Genomic DNA, 26,356 nt, shown 5'->3' with positions numbered 1-26,356 from the left:
GCTGTTTTATTTGATGTACTGTAGCCCTGTTGTGAAATACTATTAGTCCTTGATGTTTGTTTGCTGTGTTCTGACTGGATAAGCAAACTGCAGAAAGTGCCAATTCTGTGATTTAATAGATTACTGTAGTTAATGCACCCGTTTAAGAACATTATGTCAATTACTTCAACACAAATTCATATTCTAAGCCTAACAATAGAACAAAATGCATATAATTTCCTGCGGTACATAAAGTATGCCATACACACATGTATTCTCCCTCTCATACAGTAGACACATTCAGTCTTTATTTTCCCTCATGTTCTTCTACAGTAGGACATGATAAGATGTGCTCGTGTCAGTGTCATACTTGTGTTGCCCATCAAAAATAGGCGACCTACAAGCTCAAACCGCGATGCGGAAGCGATTCGTTGTGAACTTGGAGGTCGGCTATTTTCGATGCTCGACACCGTATTGCGACAGAGCATAAATTAGGCCTGACACTGGAGAGAGAGAGAGGGGGGGGGGGGTCGCTCTGAGCACAGCAGGACATCCTTCAGATTGTGAATCTATAATGATGTATGATGTATGTATGTTAAGCTAGCACAGCATGGAGTCTGACAGAGCGCTCTCTCTCTCTCTCTCTCTCTCACACACACACGCGGACGCACGTGTGTGTGTGTGTGCGTGCATGTGTGTGTGCGCGTGCGTGACTCTCCCATATTGCTCCAGCTCTCTCATCAACTGCAGGAACAGTTATTGTACAACAACTCATTAATGTTTAAATTGTAATTACAGAAATAGTTTCTAATTACTGGAATCATATTTAGACATTATGTACAAATTAGATGAAGAAGACGGGTTCTAATGATGGCACGGCTTCCCTGTGGACCTCCAACGATACACACACACACACACACACACACACACACACACACACACACACACACACACACACACACACACACACACACACACACACACACACACACACACACACACACACACACACACACACACCTGGCTTCTACCAAGATTTTCTTATGATTATTTGTGAGGGGCGCTAGCCCCTTGTCCGCCTGGCTTTCGGAAATTACGTCATGGCAACCAAGTCTATGGATCGATGTGCGTTTAGAGCACTTTAAAGTAGAATTCCATGCTAGAAGGCTTTCTTACCTTTATTTGTAGTTGTTACGTCCCCATCAAAGAGGTCCAGGTGTTATTTTGTGCAAAAGTGCATTATTGGCTATTTCCCCTACCATAAGCCCTCAATGAATTGCATTGATTCGCTAATTCGCTTATTTCCATTGCTTAAAAATCTATTTCTTTTGTATAAATCCTCTCTTCATAATGTAAATAGTATCCCAAGCTGCACACTTTACTACTTATTTCGATTGAAATAAGCGAATTAGTACAAAAACCCAACCCCCATTGAGGGCTTATATTAGGGGAAATAGCCAATAATGCACTTTTGCACAAAATGACACCTGGACCTCTTTGGTGGGGATGTAACAACTACAAATAAAGGTAAGAAAGCCTTCTAGCATGGGATTCTCCATGCTGAATAACAACATTAAACATTAACATCAACATTAACATTAAACACATACAGTAGTATAAAGAAGTGATGCACCCCTCACTTCATACGAGTGTGATTTTTTAATTAAGTCTGCTGAATGCCAGGATCATAATTTATTGAAAGTTTTGCCGCTCTTGTGAGCAACCTCTGTCATAATATAAGAGGCTTAGGCAAGCTTTGTGACACTAACTTCCCTATCGTTTTAATAGGCTGTCAGTCAAAGCCAAGAAGAGAGAGCCAGAGGAGGAACAGGGTGAAATACAATGTCAGTAAGGGAGCCTTGTCTGTTACCGGTGAATGCAGAAGCAGCATTTGGCCCCTGGCTGCATTGCATGGCTTTAGCATCCAACTCTACTTACACCAAACAGGTTCCTTCAAAATCAGCTGCTTGGGAAGCGTGTCTGACTTTCATTTTTTAAATATATATATTTTTTAGCACTGAACTTCGTCTGAACCGCCAATTTATACTCAATCTGGCACAACAAGCTCTATCTACCTGAGGCTGAGGAAGGGGATTTCCAGCAGTACCAGGAGTGTGGGTGGAGAGATATTGCATGGGATAAAGATTTGCATGGGATAAACAGGGTTGTTTAGCATACCATAGACAAGTCTCAATAAATGCAGGGAGCTCTTCTGATGACAAGACTGAAGATCAGCAGCTAATACATTTCTGTGTCTGTTTTAGCATTGCCTACAGCATCTTTAAAAAAAGATAGATTATATATAGATAATAGATTGTCTGTTTTTACATTCTCACTTTGATTTAGTTGTGTTCATCCATAATTTGGCATTATATTCTTTATGATAGATGTACAGAATCAGCCTAATTTCATATTTGCCTATTTCGAACCCAGAACCTTGTTGTTCTGAAGATCGAACCAATATTGGTCTGAAGATGCCGGACATTATAACGACGGCGAAGCCTAACCATATTTAACCTCACATTTTGGGATTATTGTTAATTCGGAATAATGGACCGCTCCCCAATGATGATGTGGGCAGACTAGGCACTGTTGAAGACGTATACATACAGTATAACTGTGTATTCCAATGAAAAAGCATGAAGAATAGAATTCTCCCACTACAGTAAGCTGAGGAAAATGTTTCCATTTACATTTTAAGATGCAGGCTATTGCTACACCTTGCACAGGGACACCATGCTGTTGTTATTAAACCCTCTCTTGTACCGGTATTTGCCTTCATTCTCACAGTGGTCAAACATTTCAGTGGTGTTGGACAGAACCGAGTCTCTCTTCTTGGCATCTGTTTTGGAGGTTAATATTCCTCAATACCCTGCCAGGTCTGAGTCACTTTATGTCTTCTTCTTTTTGTTGTTGACAGACAAGAAAGGAGTTTCCCTCTGGGCGAAAGTGCAAATCAAAAGATGTCAGATGACACAGTCAAATCTAGAGCATTCCGTAGAGGGAAATACTAGCAGACCTACCGTATACAGCCCTAGCTGTACAGTTGAAGTTAACCACATTACCCCTGGCGTCCCTATTTATGTGATAGGTTTTCAAAATAATTCAAATGTTAAATAATTTTCAAAAAAATGTTTTAACAAATGTCCCTAAATGACAATTGTTTAATAATAATCCAAATAGCAGATCTACAAGCTCTCAACATGTTATATAAGTAAAGTGTAGGCTTTAGTGGTTAACTATAGTGGTATAAATGGACCCCCACACTCTTTTGTTAAATGAAAGATGCAGTGTGATCCTGCTGTGCGTGGTCCTGCGGCTCTACTTTACCTCTGTGTGATGTTCTCCTGTCTGGGACTCCTCAGTGCATTATAATGTTAAATCAATGGATAGGTTCCACATGCTTAGCTTCTTCTAACCGAGGCTTCAATAATACTTTGAAGGCCTTTATTCGGCCTCTTTTATTAGCACTGGAGCAGAATGACTCCCTTGTCATTGCATCATCACGGTTGTTCACGTACTGCAAAACTATGCCTTCTGGACTTTTTTTTTCAGTCACTCTAATTGAATTTAAGCGGCGGGTAATTTTACAGCCACAACCAGATCGATAATGGGTGCTATTTTTTGCACCACGATCGCAGGTTTATTATGACTATAGAGAAGGAGAGCCCCAAATGGCATCCCACAATTGCATGCTATTGATCTGTTATGGCAAAATTCTGTCCTCATTTAAAGATTAAGATGATAATTAACCTCAGCAAAACACATATAGGTGCAAATGTATTTTGAATCTGTTAAAGATGGAAGGAAAATACCATAACAAAGCATCCAAGCCGACAATAACAATATTATGTTGTGGCCTAAGGACCGCTACCACATAATAGCAAAATTCCTACAGCCACAACTGGGTAGCGTAAGCTATTGTAACACACCTTAAATGTATCTGTGGATCTGTAAAGTAACTTCGTAACTAAAGTTGTCAAATGTGCGTTAAGTATAACATTTGGAAATGCTCAAATAAAATAAAAGGAATTAAGTAAATGTACGGTACTTCCACACATGAATATAGTATCAATATTGTGCAATGCTAAACACGCTACAGTAGTACTGGACCATGTCCCATATTGAGCCGGAAGACTATGAACAACTGGAACTACCTGTGTTTCTATTCACGGCTCTCCTTAGAAGCTACGCTTAAAATATTTGTGTGTGAGTTTGCCTGTATGCATTCAGTCTTTCTGCTCTCTGAAGTCTTGAGTGAGTGTGTTGTCCTCCTCGGTTTTCTTCCGTTTGCCGCCATCACACAAGGGCATTACAGTTGCAATAGTTCACTGAGGTTTGATTGACTGGAGAGAGAGTCACGCAGAGGACAGCACAGGGGGAGGCAACTGGGACAAACCCAAATACCCAGCGGGAGGACGCAAGTGACACAACACTACACTGTAAAAGCCTGAGTGTTCGTTTAACTCCGAGTGAGAACAGATGTAGCCAAATGGACCCGTAAGGGCCCGAAATGGTTACATCTGTACACTGAGAGTTACAAATGGATATATTGAGTATTTGTCTCTGTGACAAGTGTGACAAGAGAAGTAGATGTCAGAAAATCTCCCTTTCAAATTCTCTGTTCACTCCAGGCAACAGAACGTGTGGACTGGTGTTTTTTTTGTATTTTCTTTACCAGTAGAAACCACATTGAGACTAAAGTATTTTACAGGTGTGAACTGGCCAAGAAAGAGAAAAGGCGAAATAGTAACACAGCTCTGCCAGTAACAATAAATACAAGACAATAACAGGACAGACATGCAACGTACATAAATACAGTACCCTACCCACTACCGAAGAAGCTCAAAGGGAGAACAGGACCGTCTAATAATGCAACCAATAAAGGCAAATTTATAAAAAACTATTTTTGCTAATAAAATAAAGAGCAAGAGAACCAACATTTGCTATACGTCAAAGCAGGAGAAATGTTTATGAAGTGTGCCCATGGCAATCCCGTTTGGCGTTTGTAGGTCATTCCAAGACTAGGGTCCAAAAAAAGCAAGACGTTGTTTCCCAGACTCAGATTTTGTTGGGGGCACTACATACTATGTACATAGCCATAGACCAAGCGTTTTGATTGGTAGAACATTTAAAGCTGCAATCTAGGAAAACATACTTTAATGAAAACATTTTTTTTTAACCAATGATATGATATGATATGATATGATATAGTACTTTATTGTCAGTTCACACTGAAATTTGTCTTGCGACACAGCAGCCAAGTATGCAGAAACACATATACAAAACACAAATAACAAGACAATTTACATACATAAAGACATGAGCAATATCCACCGCTTGGATTATCCTGTGGCTACTACATCTCCTGATTAAGCCTCAAGGTCGACTGGTAGACAAAGGACCTCTTTAGTCTGACCTTATTGTATGCTGGTACACCATATCTCCTTCCTGAAGGTAGCAACCTATATTCTCCATACAGCTTAGTATTAGAGGTGATATTCCTTGCTAACCTTAGGATGCTGTTATCATATGTGGATGTATAAAGTTTCTGAAGTTGTTGTCCAACAATCTTTGAACAAATGTTCAGTTGTTGCAGCAGTTGTGACTTTAGGGCTGCAGACAAACATCCATACCAGGTGGTACTACAGTACTGAAGAACACTCATAATAACAGAAGTGAAAAACAAAAGAAGAATCCGTCTACTAGCACCGAAGGATCTTAGACGGCGAAGGAAGTAGATTCTTTGCTTTGTTTTCTTACACACTGAATCAATCTGATCTTTCCATGACAAAAGATGGTCTATTACTACTCCTAGGTATTTGTACGAACATACCTGGTTGATCGGTTCACCATGAATAGTAATGGGGGATCTGTGTATCTCTGGTGGTGTACCAAAAACAATCTCTTCTGTCTTTTTTGTGTTAATGATGAGAGCGTTGTTATCACTCCATTCAACCACCTTATTTACTCTGTGTTGGTGCAGTCCAGGATCACTGGAACTATCTAGGAGAGAAATCAAAACTGTATCATCTGAGTATTTTAGAATGTATTGGTCTGGTGTGTCAGTGCGACATTCAGACAGGCATTCCTCAATACGACAGCTGTCAGTATAAAGGGTGAAAAGTACAGCTGAGCTCACACAACCCTGGGGAGCACCAACATTAGTAGTTAATGCTGATGAGAGGGTTGTGTTCACTTTCACCCTCTGTACTCTGTTAGTAAGAAAAGAAGCATACCAGTGAATTAAGTATGGATTCAGTTCCAGCTGTACCATTTTTGACACTAGTATATCAGACTGTATTGTGTTGAAAGCTGAAGAAAAGTCTAAGAATAGCACTCTCGCATGATTCTTATTTGACTTATCTAGGTGTTTTGTAATTAAGTGGACCAGTGTGACAACCGCATCCTCTGTACCGCAACCCTTTTTGTAGGCAAACTGACTGGGGTCGAATTTGTCTTTGGTTATACTGACAAGATGTTGTAACAGTATTCTTTCAAGTGATTTCATAATCACTGAAGTGAGAGCTATGGGTCAGGGTCTGTCATCCTTATGTTCTTTTTGCATACAGTAACGGACCGGTAGAGTATGTAAATACATGTACAGTAGCTAGTATTATGTGCAGTGGTTGGAGGTGGTCCCCTGCACCTACCGCCAGGTAGGACACATACTGTTTGGAAAGTAGCTCACGAGCGCGATATCTCTCCCCTGGGCCAATCGGGGATCGTCTCGTCTGAGCAGTAGAAATTTGGTCTCTCATGCAGGTGATCTGGGTTCAAATCCAGTTCTTCATGCACCGACAATTTATGCACAACCATATAGTCCAGTAAATAGACGATGACAAAAAAGAGAAAATGACTTACTGTTCCGCAGACATGCGTACAGAGAGAAGGAACAAAACAAAACAATAAAATGCAACAAAAGGGAATCTCGCACGATGCAGGCTTCTACGGTCACTCATCAGAATGTCACTCAAATGTCCCTCAAATGTCACAACATGCTGTTGTCGTCTGTTATGATACAATGTATCCGTGCATACAATGCAATACATAATACAGTACACACACACACACACACACACACACACACACACACACACACACACACACTGAATGCAGTTTCTATTAGTCATACAACATTGATTGTGGACCGCAGGGATATAGGGACATACAGAGAGAGAAATGACCTGAAACCTGCATCTGGTTGGTATGTTGTCCACGAGCACTGAAGGTGCTCCCCCCCCCCCCCCCCCTCCCCCAATTTACAATGAAAGGTGCTCAGAGTGTGAGGGAACAGCCAAAGAGTGGTGAGATCCAGTCAAGTTCAATTATGGAGCCTTGTAGTTTTCTCAGAGGTGCCGTATAGTGCCTTTAAGGGGGGGATCGATGAGGTGACAAATTGTAGTGGACAGCAACCCCTTTTGTGTGTGTGTGTGTGTGTGTGTGTGTGTGTGTGTGTGTGTGCGTGCGCGCGCGTGTGTGTGTGTGTGTGTGTGTGTGTGTGTGTGTGTGTGTGTGTGTGTGTGTGTGTGTGTGTGTGTGTGTGTGTGTGTGTGTGTGTGTGTGTGTGTGTGTGTGTGTGTGTGTGTGTGTGTGTGTGTGTGTGTGTGTGTGTGTGTGTGTGTGTGTGTGTGTGTGTGTGCACAAATGCGTTTTTTTGTGTGCCTGTTTGCCTGTGAATGTGTGCATGTTTGGTTGGTCACATTCCATTTGTGCGTGTGTGTGGTATGCATATAATCCTACAAAGTTTCCCATTTATGATAATTGAATGCTTTGGTCCATTTGTGTTTTGGTGGTTTATTTTCTGCTGGTGGGTTTAATGGCTTGTTATCTGTATAAACCTGTTTTTAAATGCTTCCTAATGGCTCTTCAAACGCGTCACCCACTGACGGTCACAGTTTTTCTTATTCTGTAACGTAGTCCCATCAAAGCCCTCCGCGTGGAGTGTTTTTTCAAGGTTACTCTCCAATTATCTAGCCACTGTCATATCTCTGATAGCGCTGCAGTGTTTTATTGCTGTGGAAAATCGTCAGCCTGCTCACTTTTATTGGGCTGAAAACACGTAGCTGAATTAATTGACCATCTCTTTTTTTTATGGAAAGAAGAGCTCTAGTGAATCTGTCACAGGACTGTTAATTGTGTGTCGGATGGAAGAGCCACAGGGAGTCAATGACAGGACTGTTGTGTGCATGTTTCCTCCATGGACAAATATATCCCACTATATCAGTGGTTCTCTGCAATTTTAAGGACCCCCATTTTGATATCTATGATATCTATAAATCCATACGATTTCTCTGTGACTCAAATCACTGGCTTCCTTTAAAAGATTCACCTGTCAGCAGGTCAATTGGAGAGGAGGTGATCGCCCCTGCCATTTTATCCCTCCTCCTCCCACTCCGGCCACAACCTGTACACAGATTCCATGCTTTTGAGATGTTTGAATTTTTGTTGTTGTTTTAGAATAGATTATTGTTCATATCATGATTGTGTGTGAGTGCTTAGGACCCGAATGGAAACAAGACCGCAAGGTCTTTCTTCGGTGTAATCCTTTTGGACCAAATGCTTGACTGTACCTTGTGCTGTTTGCATTTTTATATTGTCTAATAAAATATTCAATCAATCAAAACCCCACAGTCGACTGAGACTCCATGTTAATTCAACTCTATGTGACAGACCACTAAAAGTCAATTTGGTGCCTAAGCCTAACTATCAATAATTCAGCTGGGAGCCCCCTGGAACCCTCAAGCATCCCTTGAGAACCAGTGTGCTAGATTGGAGTTAATGAAAACGGATTTGACTGTACAGTACATGTGCATTGCAAGCTAGCACACACCAATCTAAGCGAGACAATTGTCTTCTACAATGAAAAGATAAAGCTTTCATGTAAAACAGTTTAAGATTACCTCATTTTGTACAGAGCTGTGAGAAATCAATATACAGTAGTCGAATATGTTGTCGTCAGTGCACACTACTTTGCATGCTACTTGCATTTCTAGGTCACTCTTGGAAAAAGGCATTTTATTTGTTACCTGGGTGGGGGAAATTGTAGCTTCCAGGAATGGAGCACTAACATAATATGACACTTTGAGTTAAAATAACCCTGTATAATATTACTGTACCATGCCATTGTCTCTGGCCAAGGATAAGTTATGTATCCATAATGCTGCTCATAAGAAAGCTAATCCTATAATGTCAATAAAGCAAAACCCCTCCAATCTAAAATCACTTACAGTATAAAGGGCCATATATAACATTCAGTCCTACATGTCCCACTTTTACAACACCTCTGTTGCATGAGGTTCGGTATTTCCCCATCACGTCTACTGTATGAGGCAGTAATTGTGATTTGCGACCTTGCAACATAGTAATGCAATGGCTGCCTTCAGTGCTTTGCAAGAATATATTTAGGGGGGAAAATACTGTACACAATGAGAACACGACACAATTTACAGAGGTACTGTATGTAAGCCTAGCCGAGCCATAGGGGACAGGGCAGGAGCCTATCTATCCCCTGTTTCTGTAGTGTGAGGCAGCTTGATGTACAAGTATATCCTCCAATCCAACCCTTGATGCTAAGTGCCAAGCAGGGAGGCATTGGGTCCCATTTCCTTGGGTATGACCGAACCCCGACATCCCAATCTCAGGGTGGGCACTCTAACTTGTACCAGCCACTGAGCTGGTACCGATGTAAACAAAACTATAATTGTGGAGTTTGCCAATTATTTTAATAATAATTTCACAATTTCACTAATGATCTTGGGGGTAAAAGCAATAGGCCTACACACCTTTGTAAAATCTCTATGGAAGTATTGTATGGTCTGTGCAGTGCAGTTCTGCCATTCATTCTAATGTGTTGATGAAACGAGTGATTAGACTTTACTTTCCACTCCTTCCTACCAGCTTTATATGGACCCCGAAAAACATTGATATTAACCTCAACACCCCCTCCCCTTTGTTTGTGTGTCCTGCAGGGAAAGAGGAGTACGTCGCAACCTTCAAAGGATCCGAGTTCTTCTGCTATGACCTGTCCTCCAATCCGATCCAAAGCAGCAGCGATGAGATCACGCTCTCGTTCAAAACCCTGCAGCGGAATGGCCTAATGCTGCACACGGGCAAATCGGCCGACTATGTCAACCTGGCGTTGAAAAACGGAGCGGTGTCACTCGTCATTAATTTGGGGTCTGGAGCCTTTGAAGCTCTGGTGGAGCCAGTCAATGGCAAATTTAATGACAATGATTGGCATGATGTCAAAGTAACGAGGAATCTACGTCAGGTAACAGTACAGAGGGTGATGCGGAGAGCTAGTCAATTAATTGAAGCGAATTAAATTCAGTTGAACGATTGTACATATTTTTCCAATTAATTTTAATTGGATTAATACAGTAATTTATTGGATTATTTAGGGTGGAGATAAAACAGTGCCACAATTGAGCAAGGACATCTAAAGAGCTTGATAAGCTAATAGGAATTGCTTTTCACACAGCATTTCATTCAAACCTTCAAAGACTGTCAATAATTTCCTTACCAAGAAATGTATTCACAAGAAAGAAAAAGATATATAGGTTATTAATGGTAATAAGTTAATAACCCAACTTTCAGCTGTCAGATTCCCTTGTAGGGAAACTGAATTTCAGTCTCTTTGAGACTTGACACCTTTACAAACACATTGGTGAAGAACTAATTGGTGACATCGGTGACTAATTACAGTACATACTGTAACATCCAACATAATTATTATTGAATATATCTAATGTATGTAGATGTAACTTAGATGTTAGATTCTGCCCATTTCAGGTTTGTATTCTGTACTGTAGTGTAGTGTAATCTATTTTTATGTATCAAATATAATATATATATATATATATATATATATATATATATATATATAGTTTTAAAGGCGTAGTGAAATGAAAAAGACGTTTTTCACACTTTTAGACCATATCCGTGGTCATCATATATATATATATAATATAACAATGGATGCCAAAGAAATTGGAAAATTCTCATTTCTGTGTGTTTTTATATCAAAAGTCCATAAAAACGATTGTATTATTTATTTATTAAAACGAAAACGTGCTGCGTGATGACGTGTAGAGATACACATCGATAAAAGCCAATAAAAATGAAGCTCACCCGTTTAATTCCCCATATCTGCGCATCCATCCAACACAGCTGCTTCTGATTACAGAAATCCTCCGTTTTTATTTCCATTCAAGATAACATCCAGACAGTGTATTACTCGGTTTCAACTTAATCATCACGCTAAAATATGTATCTGAAAACATTATAGGGTAGAAATAAGCCACATAACAGTAAACTGGTTGTGCTGGCCAACCATCTGATTTGTAAACAAACACATACCACGCTGTTGCGCATAGCATAGCATGCTGGTGGAGATAACACAATGTGTGTGAGTTATCTTTCAGCATGACATCAAAGTAGCTCTTTACTGTCACATCTGAAAACATTCAAGCAAGATCATCAAAAAACGGTATCACTAAACACAATATGGGAACTATAATAGGTGTCACAGTGAATATAATTAGTCAAGTTAGAGTGAAAATGTACAGTGACACACAGCTGATCAGGAATGCCTGTTTTCTTTCTTACTTACTGTAATTACTAATTATGCATGAATACATGAATGATAATCTCTTCTCAAAAAACGGAACATTTAATCCCCAGATGTGTTCCTGCTCATATGTGGTGGAACTGTTTTTATCTTCATCTCAATTTTAATAAAAAAATTATAAACGATTATTTGTAAGGCATTGATTTGGCCAATTTGGACCTTCAGTGTAATGTGTGGAACATGACACAATGCATAGTAGGTGCATGTTGTGTGGGGTGGACCAGACTCTCCATCCTCATCATCGTGTGTTTCAGTAAAGTGATCCTAAAGTTCATCACTAAGACCAAAAGGAGGTATACGGTATTGTATGAGAGCTGAAAATGGCAGAAGTGTGAGATTGGGCTCAATCTGGGGGAAAAAAAGAAACCAATAATAAATTTAATATAAACAAGAAAAGTAAAGTAACGAGCTAAACAAAACAAAAGCACTCAATGGACTTGAACTGGGGACTTTCGTTGAAGAGGGTCGACTGATGTGCTTTAGGCATTCTCTCTTGTGGTGTCTGTCAATCATATCCTTGTTGTCAGGGCTGGGAAGCTGCTCCGCTGATCACTGGGTGCACATACAGTATATATATATATATGTAGAATAACATGGTGAAAAATCACACCATGAAGAACTTTATATAGGGACACACATTCAGCTCTGGCACCACTACGTATGGAGCGTTTTTTTCTTTGTTTTTTTCTTTTCTTGTTAAACTTATTTTGCCCTTCCTTTTCTCTCTGTTACTAACATGCTTTGAAAACAAGACTAACCCGTCATTCATGGAATGTGTCATACTACTAACCAGAATCGTTTTTTTTAACAATGTACTAACAGTGGTGGCCATCATATATTTTTTGAGTAACAATCGTTATTCTGTTCACAGTTTTTAATTTCCTTTCTCCCCCCTTTTCCACAAAGCACTCAGGCATTGGACACGCTATGGTAAACAAACTACATTGTTCGGTAGATATCATTCTAATTGTTTCTTAGTTTGGGTTTGCCGTGTGTTTTCCCTTTTCTTCGTTTTTTTTTGTTTTAATTTTATTGTAGACGTCATTTACAAAAAGAGGATAACTGCGGTTGGTACTCTTCTGCTTACCTTTGACTCCTCTTTAATTTCTCAATTCATTCATTGGTTTCTCCCTCCTTATTTCACCTGTCTCCTGTCCAATTCTGTTTGATCCACCTTTTTAGGAGCATCGTTTCGAGCCTTTTGCATCAAGCAGTGGTTAAACAAGGAGGACCTTCTCCTGGCTGGCTGGCCTCATGATGCACATTGGCCCAGCCAGTTTCTATATTCCCATTCACTTTGCATGGCATGCACTTTGAACATACGCTGCTCCATTTGTTTGCTTGTTGACCTGTGTTTTATTCCATTGTTGCTTCTCCTGTTGCTTTTCTTTTTACTGCTCTTGTGGTTTTCACTGTGTGCTTTTGCATGCGTCTTAACACAGTGCCCGGTGTCAAAGTATGCTCTGTAATTCTATTTAGTATTTAACAATATGGGGATATTTTATTTTTGCATGCATGCATGCAAAAAAAGCAAAGGCATGCATGCCACTTTTAAAAAGAAAAAGAAAAGGAAAACCTTCATCCATTAACCTACGCTGCAAAAGTGATTTTGCTTCTAATGGCATGTGCTCCCTACAGTATCTAACCCAATGGCACGATCTAATTTATTTTGTATAAATCTGCTGAACTTACTAATATATGTATTTTAGCTGAACTAACCTAGTTAACATTCTACTAACACCATTTTTGTGTCTGCTAAATGACTTTTGAGTTGCAGCAGGGGCAATACTAACACTGTAGTTTGGGCAATCCATTAACAACTAACTGGAATCTGTTACTCCTTCGGGGGGGCTTGCAGTCTGCTAACTAATCCTAACCTGGACAAAATAACACTAACAATAAAAAAACAAAGCAAACCAAAGTACAACAGAATTCAAAACAGACATGAAAATGGGTTTCAGACACATTAAGGAAAATGTATGGTAAAGGCAACAAGAAGGAAAGGCGACAAGCCGGCGTACAGCAGAGGCTATCTGAGTATAGCGTGTCCTTTCCCTGTGCTTTGTTGTCTAGGTAACTATATCCGTGGATGGGATACTGACCACCACGGGATATACACAGGAAGACTACACCATGCTAGGCTCCGACGACTTTTTCTATGTCGGAGGCAGTCCTAGCACCGCTGACCTCCCTGGATCTCCCGTTAGCAACAACTTTATGGGTTGCCTGAAGGAGGTAAACACTGCTTCTCTGTGCACTCTGAAGGTGGTGGGTGGCCTTAAGACCCTGCCACCCACACACCCTGTCTCCTCTCTCTCTCTCTCTCACTCTCTCTCTCTCTCGGGTATATATATACAGTATATATATATATATATATATATATATATATATATATCTCCATGTGCCTCTTACAAGGCTTCCTTTTCACATTTCTCTGTCTCTCTTGCGCTCACCTTATGTTGCCCCGGCCCACACACATAAACAAGGCACACGCAAACGCACTCGCACTCACACATAGAACTTGATTGGGGATTTACCTCAAGGTCTGTGCAGTTCTGCACTTCAGGCTCTTTGAATTTTCAAGGAAGTCCAGCATTATACACTACACTGTAGGAAGAACCCCCACCCCAATCCCCCTGATATTTCTGTTTGCAGAACTATGATTATTTATTTATTTTTGCTGTCAAAACGCAGTCAAAGATTGCACAATATTACATGCAGTGGTGTATACAGTAGCAATAAACCGGAGATTTTTGGAGAGAAAATGTTTGTGTGGTAGCTGTTGTCAGTCCAAATGTATCTTTACAAACAGCGATTCAATCCCTGGGATAGCTTAGCGCTCCATGCCTACAGTAGGCCAGTTGACATGACAGAATATTTTTCTCTCACTCAGCATATGATATGTCCATATGTGAACTAGTTCATGACTGACAGCACAAATTGCTATTTTCGTGCACGTGGTCCACAGGACGTGTAATCATAAGCGCTGCTTTTCTTTTGCTACATGTTAATGAATATTGCTGTTCTCACTGATATAGGCGTGCAGACGCCCCATTTGCGCATGTGAAGTTTATTTTCTGTTCATGGTGGGAAAAAAAACATCTCCACACACGAATATTCAAGAAGGCCAGGATTGGCGCGAACAGTCACGCGCAAACAACACAGGAAGGGAGAGAGAGAACCTATTTCACGTGTGACGTGCTACAAACCTGAAGACACTGATCGATGTCGCAAAGTGTTGTCAGCACAGTAACCCAATATACTGTACATTACATACATTACACAGTAGTCCTGATATTTATACTGCAGGTACTACAGGCATTTGGTTCATGCATGTTAAAAGCATGTGAGGGAGAGAAAGAGGGACAGAGAGAGATGGGAATAGAGACTGATTCGGTTCTCTACCAGATGGCCCGTGAGTTCTCTTATCTGCGCCTCTCCTCCACCAGTATATTTTCAAAGCATGCAGTATTATATTTATTTTGGGGTTTTAATGGGAATTCTGACCCAAAAAAATAATTTACTTGAGAATCCACCGCAGGGACATGCCAAGATCTCTGCACAAGTAAATCTGCACAAGTAAATCCAAGGTGCTGCAGAAGAATCAATTCATTTATCTTTTCATTTTAAAAGTTATCCCAACCCCCCGCCACCCTGCCTTTCCCCCCCCTCATCTACCTCTCTCCACACTTTTTTTTCCTTTTTTTCCCCCTGCTTCGCCTGTCCTACATTTTGTCTCACCTCCAGCTGATAGTCTCGTCCGCACTGAACCGCTCAAAGTTCCGAGGCAGCTCTGCTTAATGAGCAGTCTGGCTGTCTTCGACTCGTTAAAGGTCTGCTCATTAAGGACGCGGCTTTAGTTAACAGCATTTTCTCTGACGTTCTGCTACCGTGCCAGGGGAGGGGGTGGGGGGGCACTACATGTGAGCTTTGGTCATCGGCATCGACCCTACTGAGCTACCCTCACCGCTGTTGATCAGCCAAACTACAGTGGGGGGTTTCCTCTCCCTGCCACAGAGCAATGAATTATTGAGATCCAGGTTTTTGAGGGGCACTATATCCCCTCCTATGTCCAGCTTTGAGGGGTTTGTGTAAATGCAAACATTGAAGACAAAAATGTGTAAACAAAACATTGAAGGCAATAGTGAGGACGCAAATTGTGATTGGCTGGAATGAGATGATGTATGATGACCTGTGATGATATAGGAGCGTGATAACGACACGCTCCTATAAAACCACAAATCCCCACATATGGACTATATCCTGATGTCATCAATATGACCTCATTTGAACTAGAACAGTGCCCGTTGGGGGGTGACTAGGTGTGATCAATTGGCTAATAATAAAATGCGAGGTATCTCATCATTGTGGTGGTGTGAACACCTGTGTCAAATGAATGCCCCACCCAGTTATTATGTATGTGTCCCTTTTATGCCCATATATGGATTTCTTTGTCAGGCATTCCAAATGAGGCTTTTGTGCTTTGTTCTGTACAACCGGAAATGCAGAGTACCCGTTCCACCCATTTGTCTGTGTCCCTTTTATGCCCATATATGGAGATGTGTCTCTGTGTCCCTTAATTTCTATGTATGGAGTTCTGTGTCAGGCATGCCCAAATATGTGTTGTGATGTCAGAACAGGCCAGCTCCATACATGGACCGTGGGCAGGGGCCCTGTCCAAAGCACGGGCAGAGGCCTTTTGTGACTGTTCTGGAACAACTGTGGGTCCGACCAACTCGACACCGGGCACTGCACTCCCTGCGGGGGTGTGGAATGTGTGTGTCGAATTTGAGGTCGGTGGGGCGAACGGTTCTCGAGTTAGTGCATTACAGACGTACACATGTACAGTACGTACAGTACATACAGAGACATGGTGCATTTATAGATAGATGTGGAACAAGACACTCTGATGGCAAGTTCTGTTTCTGTACAGTCACAACGTCATGACTCCAAGACAAGCTAACTGTAGACAAAAACTCTTGTTTGAGTGGAGGGGGACTCAAAGTCATACTCCCCTACAGTATTATGCTGGCTGGAGTGATGTCCCGTTAGTACGCTGACAGCCTGTCGGCATCATTCTCTCTGGTCTTTTTGATTAACCAGAGCATCTGTCCTCAGGTCAACCTCCCTGTGTACCCTGCAGTGCACTAAAGACGATGACGTACAGTACAGTAGTACAGTACACCCTGCTCTACAGCTACAGCAGGGAATCTCACCGTGGGATCTTGGGACCTCCAGGGGGTTCTTTTAGACGGTTCCAGGGGTTCCTCAGCAGAATGTTCAGTTTAACCACTTTAAAGTTAAGCCTACATGCATCAGCTTGTATAGCCGATCTACAAGCTGCGATGCGTCATGAGCTTACAGTCTCCCTAGATGCCAACGATGAACCTCTGCCCCAAATTTTCCAGGACAGCCTGTTGTAGCGCCACCAGGAGGCCGACTTTCGTAAAACTTTTTTTTGCTATTACTCCTCCAGATTTTGTCAAAATCTCTATAGTGATGTGTAGCGATATTTCATATTCCATCTTAATTGGCTAACATTGGCTTTCAAAGTTTGCAGGACTGGCCTGTTTTGGACACACTTATGGAGAAAAAAAAAGCCTCGAATCATACAATTGCCATCAAAGGCATAAGAATAAATGGCACCCTTTTTACATTGGCCTTATTGAGGTTTATACTCCTTCTAGATCACTGCGGTCTGAGGGCCAGCTAAACCTCAGGGTCACAAAGAAGACCCGCTTAAAGTCCAGAGGCGACCGAGCCTTTTCTGTTGTAGCCCCTAAACTATGGAACGCACTCCCCTCCCACGTCAAATTGGCCCCCTCCATCGAGACCTTTAAATCCCGCCTGAAGACCCACCTCTTTACCTTGGCTTTTAACCCCGCTTGAGTTCCTTTGGTCCTTGTATATGTTTCGTCTCACTGTGATGCTGTTGTTTTTCTGTTGTTTTCTGTAATGTGTCTCAGTTGTTGTCACTGTTTGTACTTTGTTTTTCTCGCTGTTGTTTTTCTGTGTGGTAGCTTTAGTGCACTTGTTTTTATTTTATTTTATTCTCCTGTACAGCACTTTGTTAACTCTGAGTTTTAAAACGTGCTATATAAATAAAGTGGATTGGATTGGATTGGCCTATTATAGCGCCACCAGGAGGCCACAACCTGACCTGCCCTGGTGGAGACCTGTGCCCTGAGGGGCACTTTTTCTAGTTATTTTATGTTAACTTTACAAACTAAATCCAAATACATTGGACACAAAAAAGACATTTTAATACTAGTCATTAAGCTACATATAGACTGAAGTAATTAAAGCGGTCATGTTTAGAATTGTAACAACTGAAATCAGTAATACATCAGTATTCTGACAGTACAGTAGCAGTAATGTACAGTACACTGCTCCAGAACAGTACAGTAGCAGTGGTAATACACCCTGCTCCACACAGTATAGTATTAGCAGTGGTCAAAACGCACTGTGCTGTAATTGATGGGGGGAAATGCCTTCTGATTGATGGCCATGGTGCCATGTGGTATGTCGCTGTATTAGCTTACGGGCTCCAATATGAGATGCCGCGCCTGTCCCTTACTTCAGATGACAAAACAAACGGTGGCACAGTAATAGCTCAGATGTCACAGCCCTAGCTTGATGACAAATTAGTGCAGCACTAGGTTTCTGTGTCTATACAGTAGCTGCAGCAGGAGGCACAATGCTGAGAGCAAAGCTCCGTTGACTCTAAAAGGTGCCCTTTTGTCGTGACTCCAAAGAATTGATTGCGGTTCATTGGTGATGTCTGTTGAGGCCCCGGTCTGTAGGACTAAAGTTTCCCCTGCAGCCAGAACTCCTGAAGCCAACCTTCAAAGATAGCATCCCTTTTGCAGGTCTCTGCCAAGAGATCCTTGTCGAATTGCTTTAGTCTTTCCCCCTCGCAGACTAGATGCTTTCCCATGCTTTCTATAGTCAAATTGCATTTGGCTCTTTGTCAGAGATGTGGATGTTCTTCTGAAAGGATTTCTTTTTAATTCAGTGTAACATCGCTGTCAGGCAGAAACCTTGTACCTTCATATTTCATCCTTTTATGTTTTGTTCATAAATGATTGCCTTGTTTTTGTAGCTGATCAGTCTGTCTGTGGGTTTTAACCAGTGAAAACAGCTTTGTGACTAAATGATAACAAAATTGGATCCATTGAGGTTCTTTCAGCTTTCCATTTCCTGAAAATTATCGGTTTGGACGACATACAAGGTTTATTTTTGCCCAACAGTGAGGATAGTGATTTGAAAGTGATGATAGAAGATGTTGCCGCATAAAAATAATCTTTTGTTACCGTTCCCTCTTCACAGCATAACTGTGCAGGACAATAAAACCTGTCGTGAACTGCTCCAGGAAGCCAGTGAGCTTGCCTAATTCTGATGTGCTGCTCTGATCCCCCCCGACTTGATGCACACCGTTGGACACAGTAGACACAGTAGATAAACACGCTCCATGTAAATACGGTCCCATAGGAGGTGTCCCTGTTTTCTTTCTTTCAGTTGAGCTGTAGTAGCTGTGGTAAAGCAAGCGGGAGCTTTGTTTTCGGCTACTGTGTGACTCATGCGGTTTTGCCTTCTGGCAGAAAACAACAAAGGTTGAACCATTAGAAGTTTTGAGTCTATCTAAATAAATATGCACACATTAATCATACCTCATGTGTCTACCAATTAGCAGAACAGTTGCAAGATTTCCATGAAGTGAATGTAGTGCTGTATAACACATTTACTGTAGTTTTGACTTAAAGTGATTGATCCACCTTGATGTTGGGAACCCCCTCCCAGACATTATCATTATAGTTACTAAAGTATAAGGACCATTAAGCAATAAGCATGATACTGTATCTATTCTTACAAAACTAGTTCTTACCAGCCTCATATTGAGAACGGGGTGTAAAGCAGTGGTTCCCAAAGTGGGCTCCGGGGACCCCAAGGGGTCCTTGAGGGAGTTCCAGGGGGTCCCCCCAGCTAAATTATAGTTAGGAACCAAATGGACCCTTATGGGTCTGTAACTCTGAGAGTTAAATTAACTTTGATTTTACAATATAAATTGGGGTCCCAGAGATAGAAAAATGGGGGTCCGTAGCCTAATCCATGTCAAACTGGGGGTCCTTGAAATGAAACGGGTTGAGAATCACTGCTAGAGCCGTTAAACTCTTCTCTTATGGGGGTCCCTGGCATATATTTTCAAATTACTGTCAATGTGGGGGTCCTTGATATGAAAAAGTTTGGGAACCACTGGGTTTGATTTTGGTGTTACTACCTTCTTACTAACCAAGCATTAACACCCTCCTAATTGATAACATAATGTACCCAATAGGCATGAAAAATGACTTATTATATTACAGTACTAATACATTGCTAATACGTATGCATCAAAGCAACTCATTCATGGTTAAATTACATTACCCAATAAAACTACAATACAGTAAAAATACAGTAGTATAGTAAATTGTGTACAATAAAAAAAAGTCATAACAGTATAACAATAGACACTTTAGTTAATCTTGTGTAATGGGCCTCTGGTGTACTGTTACCAGAATGCTGGTCTGCTGTGCAGCATGGCGCCTCAGAGGGTGATTTATACTTTAGCTGCGCACCGGTATGGCGCAACGAAAATAGCAGCTCTACAAGCTCACAGCGTGTCGCCGCGTGGCACGTTGTGAGCTTGTAGATCGGCTATTTTCGGTGAGCGTCACCGGCGCACGGCGGCGTGTAATGCAGTCTTCAGAGGTCGCAGTGCTAATGCACTGCACTTAGTCAAGCATTCCCTGAACCAACGCCTGCATGCTTTACACATCCTGTGGGATTGCCTGTGATTATGGGCCAATCATTAGAGGGTTTTTTAAAGTCAAAATGTTCACTTGAAGCACATTTACTGAAATTCACACTTTTCATATTGCTTAATGGCTCCGTCCTTGAAGCCTAGACTCCTAGTCGTCTGTGTGCTGGTGTGAATGTGTGTTTTTGACACACTTGGCTAATCTAAATGTTCTTAAATGGCTTTTGAGAGAGGTACATCCATCATTGGCAGGCCTTTATTCTAATCAGAGGCTCCAGCAGAGGCCTTGATCAGCAATTTTACCCCCACACCTGCAATGTGGGCAGCTGCTTGGCTTCATCACTCTGCATCCCACTTCCCACCACCCCAGGGGACGGTACCTGAACCAATATGCTATTATTTCACAGAGCTATAATCATTCACTGGCGGCCCGCTATCCTCCGTGAACCTTTTCATTTCTTTCTCTGCAGGTCCGATTCAATTTAAAAGTCTGAATTAATGGCGGGACAATTTCTTTCTTTGTGCAATGTCGGGAGGGGGTCTCGAGGGGCACAGGCTCATGTGATGCCACTAGACAGACGCAGAGGTACAATGTGTCCATGTTGTACCTGGCTTGAACCATAATGCAGATTGTACTTACAGACAGTATATGCCTGCTCCAAGTCTCCCAACTGCTATCTTGTAGATTTCATCACACATTTGAGCCCAGATTTATTTTCCATGCTTTGCGTTGCATTTCACAGTATGCGTTAGTGATTAATGACCTGTGCAGTCAATATACAAAATGTGCTAATATTTGTTCACAGGCGTAACGCTGCAGCACGCGGGCAACTCTTATAACAACAGCAATGATTGTTCTGCAAGCAGAAATATAATATCAGACTGTACTGGGGTTAAATTATATTCACTGCTGAATGTGTGGCTGTGGCATTTACTGTTCTTCGTCCCCCTCACTGTCCAGGTTGTTTACAAAAACAATGATGTGCGGCTCGAGCTCTCCAGGTTGGCGAAAGACGGCGACACCAAGATGAAGGTCCACGGCATTGTGGCCTTCAAGTGCGAAAACGTGGCCACTCTCGATCCCATCACCTTCGAGACCCCAGAGTCTTTTATTGTCCTCAACAAGTGGAATGCGAAGAAAACCGGCTCCATCTCCTTTGACTTCCGCACCACGGAGCCCAACGGTCTGCTCCTGTTCAGCCACGGGAAGCCCAAGCAGCTGCCGAAGGACTCCAACTCCAAGGGCCCCGAGGCTCTCAAGGTGGATTTCTTTGCCATCGAGATGCTCGACGGCCACTTGTATCTGTTGCTGGACATGGGCTCGGGCACCACCAAGACCAGGGCGGTCAACAAGAAGGTCAACGATGGCGAGTGGTACCACGTGGACTTCCAGCGGGACGGCAGATCAGGTAGAGTATTGTCTTCTATTCTTCACCAAACTATTTCACCTCTAAAAACCCTATTTGATATACTTAGTTTTCCAGTGTCCCCCAGGGGTCTGTCCCAGACCCTCTCCTTTGTTTCCCCTCGATTCAAAATCTCTTTGACTATGATGACATGCCAAGAATAGGGAAGTTATGGTTTAAGTGGTTAAGAAGTTCATACCTACAGTAACTAGTACTATCTACGCGCTGCTTTCCCAATTTGCCAATACAGTTGAGAACAGACTGAACAGTATAGTGGACTCTGGAGTGGAGTGGAGATGGTTGCACTCTCTGACACACTTTTCCCAAAATACATTGGTTTTGGTTTATTAAACTGAATCTGTGATCCTATCTCTGCATTGTAATCGTATATATTCTGAAATGTAAAAACAAATCTACACACAATTTTATTGTGTATAGATTTATTTATTTATTTCAGAATAGCAATTTCAGCTAGCGGTTAGATCTCTCACGCGGGAGACCCGAGTTTGAATCCTGGCTTAGTAACATAAAAGTTATGGATTATAACAGCTTTAATTAAATCAAATAATTAAAAATTAAATTAACACTCAAAATTACACTGCGTATCGGGTGCAGCATTGCTATCACAAAGATAACTGTGGGCTTTTTATGCAGAGCTGACAATTTATGTTCCTCAGCAGATTGCTGCTTTTTTAGTTGAAGCCTCGAAGCCTTTCAAATGGCAGGCGCAAGTTATTCGAGCTTGACCCACCAGTGAAATAATAAGTATAATGTCAAGGTGAGATTTTTCTGCGCCCAACCCCCATTTGCCTTGCATGTAACATTTTAAGCTGGATGTAACTAGACACGCAGTTAGCATTTCAGGGGAAAGCTTGTGTACCACTTAAAAGCCAATAAAAACACAGCCAGTGGAAATTGATCATGCTAAAATGAATCTGCTATAGGATTTAACTCTGACCTTGTACAAATGGACAACAAAATCTCCCAAGAGTGAACATATGGAACCAAATGGACCATTATGGTTCCATTTGTACCCTCTGAGAGTTAAATTAACGCTCAGGATTCCACCTTGTATGCTTTGTTGGGGCGGTGGCCGCTGGGGAATCCGACAGTGTGTCTGAGCAAGACAAATAACAGTTCCACCCCTTGCGCTCATTTGAGCAGCCGTCAGCTGGGTGAAGCTGTAAAAGTAGTTTCTGTCTTACTCTCAGGGACCAGAAAATCCCACCCCCCCACCCCCCACGCCACCACGCTTGCCAAGAGGTAGTATTGACCCTCTGTCCCATTGTGTCCTCCAAGCCGCAGGGTTGCACCGCCCCGGTCCCCTTTGATTTGCTTATCTAAGCAGCGATTTGTTAGCGTGTGCTTAGAGCCAAGGCCCTGCTGCAATGTCATGCAGCAAATTAGATATACCCCCTGAGCATGTTTTCCACTCCATCTCCAGAGGTGGAAATTAGATTAACTGTTTCATTACCCCCCCCCCCCCCCCCCCCAAAGCAGTTGGCAGAGTGCAAGATCTAAATAGAGATATATATATATATATATATTCAACACTAAAGCGACAATACAAGCCTGTTCACGTACAGTGGTATTGGAGCTATAGTTGGTGCTCCGTCATTCTCTGAATTTCACCCTGTCCTGCCTCCCTCCTTTACTCGCAGCTGTATCCGTTACCGCTTAATTCTTATATACTTAGTTGACTGGTGTGCCCCAGGGCTCTATATATGGTCCACTATTTTTCTTCCCCTCTACACTAAATCTCTTGGCGAAAATACCCAATCTATAAGCTTGTAAATCTGCTTGGTTCCTTGCCCCCAGAATAGGGACGCTAGGGCATGGTTTCTCAATTGTCTGGAGACCATGCACCCATCTGTCCAATACAGTAACTCTGACAGAGCACAAATGGAACCAAGTGGACCCTTACGGTTCCATTTGGTTGCATTTGTACACCAACACTGATTTTACAATGTAGATTGGGGTCCCAGAGGGGTGAACATCGTTTCGAATGGGGGTCCGTGGCCTAATGCATATCAAACTGGGGGTCCTTGAAAGGCAAAAGGGTGAGAATCACTAGCCTGGTTAATAAACCAGACTAATATCGCACGGACCGTGGGATATTAGTCTGGGGAGGCTCGGCTTGGATTTCATTTCCAGGGGGGGCGGGTTGAAACATTTTCTCTTTGACGCAATTGGTCAGAGCTACTGTCAGTCAAAGGTCTCAAGCATTGAAAGTCACTGTACCAAAGCCCGCCCATATTGCATACCGTGTCCCGATTGGCCGCCCCATTTCTCTGGTGTAGGAAATGGGCGTACAATTGAGCCTCTCCAGACCGTAATCCGCCGGCAGGCAATTCTTTTTTTGCCAACGGCTGATTCGGTCTGGTTTATTAACCAGGCTAGAGAATCACTGCACTAGGGTTCATTGTGGTTAAATATAATTTCAAACTCTGCTGTAGCCTGTCATCGGATTGAGGTGGCTCGATGGTGTATTGAGTCGCCTGGCTTAATAACATAATAGTGGAGTGGGTTTCAGCGGTAGTGGCCGACCTATCAAATGACACCAAGCGACAACATTGAATCATTGTAACCAAAACCGCCGGAAATCATGTGTGGTTTAATTAGATTCCGCCCATTATCCCTCTATTGCTCCCATCACCCACACACCCAAATACACACACACACACACACACACACACACACACACACACACACACACACAGATGTCTGTATTACGATACATGTGAGGACATCTACATTTTAGGGTGTCAATTTTATGACTGCCAATTATTTATTTTACCGGAAATAGCCGATCTACAAGCTCATGAGCGCATTGGTTTGCAGTTCTGCTATTTCTGGTGTGCAACACTGACGCACAACTATAAGTATAAATAAGGCATAACTCTATATTCTCAACCCCTAAACCTCAGCTCTAAATGTCTAATCCTAAACCCAACCTGAATCTGTTCCCAATGGAAGTCTTTTCATCCACAAAACACATTTCTCTTGTGAGGTCCTCACAATACCTGTTTCTTAAATTCTACTATACTTGTGATGTCCGTTGGTCCTCACAATTATAGTAATACAAGTACACACACAAGCATTAATTGCACGCGCACGCACGCACATACACGCACACGCACAGGAAATAACCCTCTTTTTGTGGGTCTGTATCTCCACTTGCTGTTCTCTCCTCTCTCTCTCTGTCTCTGTGTGCTCTGCCTAAGTTTCCATGGCAACAGGAGGTGGTCTCTCCCAGGACCCAGACAGTTACTGCACAGTGCTATAGGCTGTGCTGTTCTCTAATGACGTTTTGGGCAAACTTTTCTTTTTTCTTCCCCTCCTGAAGAGAATGGCTTAATTGTGCACACATATCGCCGCCGTCAGTCTGAAACCTTGTATTATATTACAACAATTCTCCAATGTCGACATTTTTTATCCACAAGCTCTTGAAGGCTTAAAGGACCACTTCACCATTTTCAAACTGCTTTCATGATAAAATGCCACAATTTTTATCTACTCGGCCTGTGTCTCATGGGAGGGCTGTGGGAAGTTCAGAAACCCGTCCACCAGTGACATCATCAATGGGGAATCCAAGCTATAGAAACTGCAGGCCTATTATTATTCGTGAATGGAAGCCATCGTTCTCAAGATAATAAAAATCTAAATATGTTCTTGTTTAAAAAATAAATCTGCCTAACGATGATGTCACTACCCACAGCCCTCCTATGAGACGCAGACTGGGTTCCGGCACGCCGCCCTGCGTCCGAAACGGTCGAGAAATGACAGAGTTACCATGTGTGGGTCCCTGGGGGTCCCCGGAACATCCAGACCACCAGGAACGTGCCCAGGGGGCTGGCCCGGTTCCGGTGAGCCGCCCCACACCCAAAACGGTCGAGAAATGACAGAGTTATCGTGTGGGGGTCCCCGGGGGTCCCTGGAACAACCAGACCCCCAGGAATGCGCCCAGGGGGCCAGGCCGGGCCCAGGCCGTTTCCGGCCCCTTGTCCGAAACAGTTGAGAAATGGTGAAAACCAACCAAGCTATTTTTGTGCTTGGACAGACAGACCCAGGGACAGACAGACCCAGGGACCCAGGGACAGACCCCGGGACACACATAGCTGTGTAATGGAGTGGATGCACCATTACATTTTTTTTGGTATTTTAACATTAGTGAGGACCAATTATATGAAGATGAGTTGAAAAGTGGTGAAGTGGTCCTTTTTAACCACTATCCAAGCAAAATAAGCTTAACTACACAACAATGCCTCACAACGGGAGTTACGGGACACGTTGTGAGCTTGTAGATTAGCTATTTTTTGTAGTTTTGTGTGACACTAGTATGACGAAACAGGGCATGAAAAAGAAAAACCACAACATAAGAAGTTGAAATATGAAGGTAGCAGGTTTCTGCACTCCGTGCTGGAGCAAAGAGGAGCAATAGGTTTTATGAGGCTCTTTAATGTGGTCACAGCCCATGTAATTAGATCTGTGGCGTGCCTGTCACCCACACACTCCACACGGTGTCAAAGTGTGGACATTACA

At 42.3% G+C, this 26,356-nt stretch overlaps 1 protein-coding gene across 19 annotated transcripts in view; it reads left to right on the top strand.

Moving 5' to 3' along the window:
- LOC310866120 (neurexin-1a) overlaps positions 1-26,356 on the top strand; it is a gene marked incomplete at its 5' end in the record, with an annotated part of 455,952 nt that overhangs the window by 134,778 nt on the left and 294,818 nt on the right. For 13 of the 19 annotated variants that reach the window (XM_083775482.1, XM_083775497.1, XM_083775483.1 and 10 more), the window contains 4 exons: positions 9,951-10,252; positions 12,518-12,541; positions 13,685-13,846; positions 21,370-21,817. In XM_083775482.1, the coding sequence (XP_083631608.1) occupies positions 9,951-10,252; positions 12,518-12,541; positions 13,685-13,846; positions 21,370-21,817 (936 nt within the window). Of the gene's footprint in view, positions 1-9,950; positions 10,253-12,517; positions 12,563-13,684; positions 13,847-21,369; positions 21,818-26,356 lie in introns of those variants that run through there. The other 6 variants (XM_083775500.1, XM_083775494.1, XM_083775479.1 and 3 more) reach the window with 3 other exon arrangements.

This window comes from Protomyctophum parallelum, assembly GCF_964188405.1.
Source record: "Protomyctophum parallelum genome assembly, chromosome: 10".
NCBI lineage: Eukaryota > Metazoa > Chordata > Actinopteri > Myctophiformes > Myctophidae > Protomyctophum > Protomyctophum parallelum.
The sequence above is the reverse complement of the archived record's forward strand: the minus strand, read 5'-3'. Positions and strand labels throughout refer to the sequence as shown.